Here is a 7,774-nt window from a genome sequence, read left to right as displayed (position 1 = left end):
GGTCCCGGTACGGACTCTTGAGGGACGCCACTCAATACTGGTTTCCACTCGCACACAGACTGTAACTCTGTGGACGTGGCCATCCAGCCAATTCCTTATTCATCTAACAGTCCATCCCTCATACCCATATCTCTCTAATTCAGTGGGTAGCCTGGGATGACCTGCATGTGCCAGTAAAGACATGTTTTGACAGTCCTTCACATGGGCTGCCTGACCGTCATTGTGGTGCCTGCAGCTGGCCCCTGGGACCAAAGCGTCTCCTTCCCATGGTCTCTCGGTGGTGTGACCTGCATGCCTGGTGGACCTGCTCTCGATGGGTATCGGGCAGCGAGGAGAAGAGGGAGCTTAACCCTGTGTGGCTGCTGCTGGTTGAGAACGGAGAACACGCAGGGTTAGGGCATGGGGTTGGTTTGTGCTCTTGCCACCTCCTGGGTGGCCCTGCTGCCCACTCCCTGTCCCCATATCCAGTCCAACCCTGGGCTGTCAGCCTTGAGACTGGAAGGCAGGGTGGTCTGCACACCTGGGGACAGAGAAGAGGGTTGCCAGGCTGAGGGGGAGGAGGAGGAGGCAGCTGAGGATGGAGACGCAGGGAAGGACGAGAGAGGGTGTGGGTTGAGCGTGTCGCTCAGAAGGGCCAAGGACTGTTTCAGGCCTTGAGGTACTCCTCGCAGTTCACATCCCCGTCCCTATCCCTGCTTCTTGCCAGCTCTGCATGTACCTTCTCAGAGGCCGTCCATCTTCAGTGCTCATTGAGAGGAAGTGCAGTGACTCATCGCAGTGGGGTTGGGAAGCACATGGGTATTGCCTCAGAAATAGGAGCAGCGCTTCTTGAACGCACTCTGGTAGCTAGGAGGGGAAACTCTGGGGTCCTGGCGACAGGGGTTGTTCTGTTGAGTACCAGTGCCTGGATGCCCTTGGGGAAAAAGAGCAGCAAAAGGCAGCAGCACTGACGCTGATGGGTGGTTCCCTCCCCAAAGAGGAAGCCTCCTGTGTCTCAAGATTTCTCCATGTGTCTGTTTCCTTCCTGTGGTTGCAAGCCTTGCAGTCAGTCACAGATGCCTGGGCTCAGAGGCAGCGAGTGGGGCTGAGATTTCAGTCCTGCCTGGGGACTTCATGGTAGCATGGCTCTGCAGTTGCTGGCTCTGAGCTGTCTCCTGGGCCTTGTATCTCTGCTGGCAGCCCAGGGCCAGGAAGAACCTGATCCCAAGGTCCAAGGGATGCCCCAGGAAACAGGTAAGAAGCGGTTCCTCCTCTTTGCTGGAGAGGTTTTGCTGCTCCTCCTCCTGCAAGTTTGATATGCATCTTTACTGCCTGCAGCCCTGGGCCAAAGCCCAGGCGGACCTCTGAGGGCTGTGTCAGCTGGGGCACCTGCTGTCTCTGGGCGATCCCGGGGGGCAGGAGCTATGGCACAGTGTGTGTGGAAGGACGGGATCGGGCTGGATGGTCGGGGATGGGTCATGCCCTGCACCGAGCCAGGTTGCCAGTCGTTCCCTGGAGGCTGCAGGCATGAATCAGGTGTGGATTCGTGCATTGTGAATCAGGGGAGGGGTCTTCAGGGAGCAGGGCTACCGCTTTCTGTACACATCCCATGCCCAGGTGTGCCCGAGGGACACCGTGCCTGCTGAGAGCAGAGCAAAATGGAACTGTGCCACATTGCCAGCTGGCTGGGCCTGGGCGTGGGGAGCGGCTGGGTGCCTGGGCGTGGGTAGGTCGTGGCTGTGTGTCAGTGGGACACAGCTGCTGGTCACGGTGCTCAGCTGGGCGTCTCTTGCCTTCTGTCATCAGGGTTGGGAGCAAAGCCTGACACTGAGTGGCTTGTTCACCGGCATGTCTGTACTTCTCTGTGGCTGGTCAGAAGGTGGCCTGACCATTGTGAGACCCCGTCTCTGCTCCTGTGGGAGAAGGAGGTTTGTGCTTTAAGCACTTTGAGGCCTCCCAGAGCCCCTTGCAGCGTCAGGAACAGGGAAGTGCTCCTTCCCAGGTGCTAGCATCCCTGCCCGTAGGAATCATTGCCACCAAGCCTTTGCCCCGCAGCGCTCAGCAAACTGCTGGGACAGGCTGTGCCTGCTCCGCCCAGAGGATGGTGAATGCGGTGAGGAAGGAATGTGGAGGAGGGAGCAGGGCTCGTGGCAGGGAAAAGTGGCAGAACCTGTGGTAAAGCCAGGGACGTGAGTGGAGAAGGTATTGCTCATCCCCGTGTCCCCCCGCACGGTGGTCTGGGGAAGGAGGAGAGCAGCCGAGGGCCTGACTGAGCAGGCACGGGGACCCCAGAAGAGTAGCAGGGGCTTCTCGGATCCCTGTAGCAGGGCTGAGCCATGGCTGGAGAGACATGCACCCCATCAGGGCTGGTGGACCATGGGCCATCAAAGGCAGCCCGAGATGGGGTGTGTGACATGTGTGAATGAGTGGCTGGAGGGGTCTCCTAGTGCAGGGGTGGTTGTCCTGGGAAACTCCTTGCTGTGGGCTGTGGAGGGGGGAATATAATGTCCCCGGCCACAGGGCTGGGTGGGGGAGGTTCATGGATGAATGATCATTCACACTTCAGGGACCCAAGGAGAGCGGCCTCTCACAAGCCTGGCCTGCACGTCATGTCCTGGCAGATGGACATGTCACCTTCCCTCTCCCTTCAGGGGCTGGATGGACTGCTGGGGATTTTTCTCCCACCCACCACCTACCCCTGCCCTAACTTGTTACCTCCTAACACAACTAACATCCACTTGCACCTCTGCCAGAAACGTGCAAAAGGCCTCGGTGGGACTCAAGACTCCAGCTGGCACCAGATGAGGAGAAGTACAAGATGAACGAAGAAGTGATGCTGAGCTGCCCTGCGGGTTTCCAGCCATCCTTCACCCACATCAAATGTGCGAGGGAAGTCCAGTCCGTCAGTCATGGGAAACCTGTATACAGAGAAGTTTGGCTCGGAAGGGACAGCGGAGGTGTCTGGATCCGCATTCGGTCTAACGTGGAGTGCATCGGTAAGGGAGGCAGCAGGAGCTCTCCTGGCTGCCCCGCTCTGCCCTTCCTGAGCAGGGGAAGGCAGGCTGTGTGTGCACAGGAGGTTTGGGGCTCTCTGCCTGCCTGGGGAAAGGGCAGGTGCTGCCGAAGGCGGTGTGGAGGCAGCCCCCGAGCCTGCGCTGAGTCCAGACTACGGTTCACCGGTGTGCGGGATGTTCTTGCTGGAGGTGTGGGTGATAAGGGTCTCCCTGAGGGCTTCTCGCAAGAGCACGTGCACAAAGGAGAGAAGCATGGGAGAGCTATGTGTGGTGGAGTTTGTGGTCTGCATGGCGTCATGGTTGGGGCGGGGGGATCGGAGGGCTCTGCTGCCTGTGTCCTCTCAGACCATGCAGCTGTGAGTATCACAGCTCGTTCCCTGTGGGCTGGTCCCCTCCAGGCTCTGTGTCATGGTGGGCACAGTATGAGCCCCTCGTGGGTGCCCCAGCCCCTTGAGCTCCTGCTCCTCCTGGCCTTTCCGGGGAGGCTTGGAGGAAGCGGCGTGGGCCCTTTTCCCCCTCACCCCTTCCTGGTGGTGTGGTGTAAGAGGGCTGCTCTGTATGGTGTCCTAGAGCCCCATCTCTCACTATACTGTCAGGGCAAATGAACCTTTCTCCTGGGGTGTATGCAGAGCAGGAAATGGCTAGGTCTTTCTAAGAGCTGCATCTGTTGAACTGTAGAGGTGCTGGGACCCACAGACACCTCAGGTTGGACTCAGTGGGGAAAATTACCTTGAGCAACAGTAGTCCACACATTCACCCACATTCATTCCTGTCCGGGTCCCTCCTGATCCCCTGCCAGAAAGCTGTAGTGACCACTTCCAGCCTCTCACTTTCCCTCCCTCCTGGCTGGGTGGGGAGCAGGGCTGTCTGACCACAGTAACTTGCAATGCTGGGAGGGGAAGGGAAGGAAGTGACCATCTTGTGATGTTTCCTTCACAGAGGTCCTCCAGGTTGTCCCCGGGACCTTGGAGATTTCCAGCACCAGCATCAAACTGAACTGGACCTGCAGGCTCCCTGACGTCTGCCAGCGCATGCGGGCCACGTGCCGCCTGGCAGTGCCTTCCTCCCCTCCCTGTGAGGCTGAGGAGGTGAAGGGAGAGGAGATGCTACATGGCGGGGAGGGAACATTTACTTGTCCCCCTCTGCAGCCCTTCACCGACTACAGTGTCACCATCTCCCTGCCCCCCAGCATGGTCCTTTTCACATGGTTGGTCAGGACAGGGGAAACAGGTATGTGTGCATGAGTGTAGGAGAGAAGGGACAGTCCTCGGCTGTGTCACAGGTAGGGGAGGTGGATAGATGTCCCCTTCACCTGGCAGCTCAGCCTGATCATCTGTGCCCTGCAGTGATGATCCAGGGGAAGGGGCTGCGCAGGGCCCTGGAGCACAGCACGTCCCCTCCTCACTCTCCCTCTCCTCTCTACACCGTTGCTGCTCCTGCTGCTGCAGCACATGCAGCCTTTGTGGGGGACAAACCGTGCTTGGGGGGCCCTTTGCAGCCTGTCCCCGGGGCCAGGAGCTGCCTGCACCCTGCTGTGGGCTCAGCCCCTCCTCGCTGGCCCCGTGCATGACCCTCTCCTCCTGTGCTTCCAGTGCCGGACAGACCGGAGAAGCTGTGGCTGGATCCCAGCACGGGGTCCATCAAGTGGGAGAAGCTGCCCTCCTGCAATGGGGAGATCATTGGATACCAGGTACCAGGGCACCATGGACTGCCCATAGTGCCCATCACCTTGCCCGGTGCCCCCCTGCCTGGAGGTCTGTGCAGGCAGCCTGGGGGAGAGTGGGGAAGGGAAAGCCATGATAACCCACGGTTCATAGCCAGTCCCAGTGAATATCTGGCTGTGATGAGCATGAGCATTTTCTTTCTCGCCCTTGACATTCCCCATGCTGTGGAGTTGCCTGGAGAGGTGGTGGGTGCTCCCTGCCCTCTGGGCTTCCCCCCCAGGTCTCCTCAGCCTGGTGTTTTGCAGACTTTGCAGCTCAGTGTGCAGCACTTGGTGACGTGTCTGCTGGCGTGGCCTCCCAGGATTTCCTGTGCCTCTTGCGTGCTTGTTTCTGGTTCCTGCCACAGGGAAACCTGTGGTTTGAGTCGTCCTCCGAAAACCCCTCTTCTTCTGAGGGACGTGCACTGTTTCTTTGAGTGTTCCTCAGTGTGTGGCTAGAGGTGCCTCCTCTGTCTGTGTGTTTGGGGCTCTTCCCACGGTGCAGCCCTGCTTTCTAGCACTGCGGGGGGGTGAGACCCTTAGCAGTGTGCCCTATGCCCTCTGTGAGAACAGACTTCTCCATGAGGTGACAGGGACTCAGACATGCTGGTTCCTCATGGGCCTCTTAGCTCTTTCCTGGCAAAAATGGCAAAGAGAGGCCTGGACGGTGTTGCTTGTGGGTATCTTCCAGCTGGTTCCCTGCTCCCAGACACCTCTGTTTCTGAAAGAATCCTTTTTTCTGCTTTTGGTTAGCTCGTTTTTCATATTCCCAAGAAGCCATTTCCATAAAGCCCCCGACAGCAGTGAGGATGGCCCGGCATTTCATGAGAAATTCACATGATGCATTGGCAAATGAGGATCCTCCATCTGTATCCCTTGTGGAAAAATCTGTCTTCCCCTTTTCATGTAGACAAAGCCTTCAGAGTCCAACCTTGCGTGGGAGGAATGAGAAGTTCAGGGCTCCTCTGGTGGGGGATGTCCCCACAGTGCCTGCGGTGTTGCAATACCATGCCGGTGACCTGGCCTCAGGCTCATTACACGTATATACACCTCTTCAAAGGGCCGGCCTCCCTCTTGCCCTCAGGTCTCCACAGAGGCTTGGTCCTTTGCTCACAGAGGCAGCCCCTCTGGCATCTTGAGTGCTGGCTCCAAATTGCTCCTCTCGTCTGCTCTGAGGTCCACACAAGGGGCCAAGGCTCCTGCTGGTTCCTCTCTGGGAGCGTTCCACAAGCGGGGCAGGTGCAGAGAAGGGGAGGCTTGCAGGGGTGCTTTGCTCTGTCTCGGTGTGCTGTGGGCAGGTCCCCAGAGGGCAGGTGGGAGCTGCTGCCCTCCAGTTCTGTCCCCTGTCCCCAGCTGAACATCACAGCCTGGAGTGCGCAGGACGGCGGCTTCCTGGAGATGCAGCGGCTGCGGCTGAGCAGCTCTGTCACGGAGCACTCGCTGCCTGGGCACAGCCCCGGCAGCAGCTACGTGGTGACGATGCAGGGAGTCACGAACACGGGAGCCGGGGCTGCGTCACTGTGGGAGTTTCAGACCGACAGCTCGGGTAAGGCTGGCTGTGTCCCGGTCCCTCTGGGGTGGCCATGGCATGCGCCCCAGCTGAGGCAGCTCTCTGTCCCCAGCCCCGTGGCCTCCCGGCCAGCGCCGAGGAGCTTGGGCACAGAGGAGCTGTGCTCTGCGCCCTGCATTGCCCGGGGCCACCCCTGCTCCCCACACAGACCCTGCCGCGCTGCCCACTGATGCTCATCCCCCGGCTCTTCCCCTCCAGACACCCCGCACCCTCTCGACATCAGCTGCCGCAGCGTCCGTGACATCTCCCCATCCCAAGGGACCGTTGTGCTTCCCCTCTGGCCCATCGCCCGGCCCCCCGAGATGGCGAGGTGAGTGCAGCCCCCCGCAGCTCTGCTCTCTGCAGCCCCGAGATGGGTTTCCCCACCGCCAGTGCTCACCCGCAGCGGCCTGCGTCCCGCTCTTCCCGGCCCCGTCTCCCCCGGCCCTCTCACCGCCCTGCCTTGCAGGGAACACCAGCTCATCGTGGTCGCGACGCACAATGGCACGGCGGTGGAAGGCGCCTGCTTGGGGGAACCACAGCCCTTCAACACCAGCCAGCAGCCTGGCACCTACGTGGCTGCCGTGATCAACCTCACTGCCTCCACGGACTTTGTACTGGCTGACAGACAAGTGAGAAGAGGCTGAGACTGTCTTTCTGAGCAGAGGAGAGCACAAGGGACATAGCCAGGCAGACTCCAGCTCTGTCCCTGAGAGGTAAAAGACTGCTGGAGTTTCTGCCCTCAAGCACCATCATTGCAGGAAAAAAACAAAACAATACCACCAGCAGCACCCAACCCCCCCAAACAAACAACAAAAAAACCCCCAAATCCCCAAAAAACCACCCAAGAGTTCTACCATGTTTTGCTCAGGGTCAGATTTTTGGGGTGGCTGGGGAGAATGTGTTTGGGGAGGGCCACCTCACACTGGCCTTCTCGATGCTGCTGAATAAAGGGGTTGCAGGGTGTGCAAATCAAGTGAAGGACGTGCATCAGCAGAAAGCAGAGCCTGATCCCAGGCTTGGGAGTACCGGGCCTTGCTGAAGAGCCCAATAAAGAGGAAGGCCATCACAAGGGGCTGCAGCCCTGCCACAAAGCCTCAAAAAAGATTTCAGAGCTTGTTTTTCTCCCAGCTGTGTGTTTCAGCTGGGACACGGGCCAAGCACCTCCAGCAAGGGCTGCTGGGTGGCTGGGGAGGCTGGAGCACAGATTCATCGACTCCTACCCTGGGCCACCTCTGATGGCCGGGTCTGCTGCCATGGCCACCAGCCTGCACCGCACAGGCAGACTCACGGCAGCCCCTTCCCTGCTCGCTGCCATGCCTGTGCCGCCTTCTCACCCCTTCGTGGTCATTTCCACTCCCCGCATGTGTTGGCAACACAACCTGCCACAACGCTTGGGCTCCAGGGCTCTCATCAGCTTGTTCCTGAGCATCTGCTCTCAGCCTGGTCTTGAGCACCCAGCCAGTCCTGCCAAAACCTTGGCGTTCCTGCCCATGGCGTGCACTGTCCGGTAAGTAAGATCATCAGTGC

General features: G+C 59.4%; 1 protein-coding gene across 1 annotated transcript; it reads left to right on the top strand.

The window, feature by feature from the left end:
- The first annotated feature begins 1,058 nt into the window (after positions 1–1,058).
- Positions 1,059–7,631, top strand: LOC129199534 (uncharacterized). Its single transcript, XM_054810166.1, has 7 exons — positions 1,059–1,233; positions 2,733–2,975; positions 3,933–4,223; positions 4,586–4,683; positions 6,049–6,241; positions 6,464–6,575; positions 6,714–7,631. The coding sequence occupies exons 1-7, from the start codon at positions 1,122–1,124 to the stop codon at positions 6,889–6,891; spliced, it is 1,227 nt and encodes a 408-aa protein (XP_054666141.1). The 5' UTR covers positions 1,059–1,121; the 3' UTR covers positions 6,892–7,631.
- Positions 7,632–7,774: the final 143 nt, after the last annotated feature.

The sequence above is a fragment of the Grus americana genome, chromosome Z, assembly GCF_028858705.1.
Source record: "Grus americana isolate bGruAme1 chromosome Z, bGruAme1.mat, whole genome shotgun sequence".
In the NCBI taxonomy this organism is placed as follows: domain Eukaryota; kingdom Metazoa; phylum Chordata; class Aves; order Gruiformes; family Gruidae; genus Grus; species Grus americana.
This window is presented reverse-complemented; position numbering and strand designations above follow the sequence as displayed.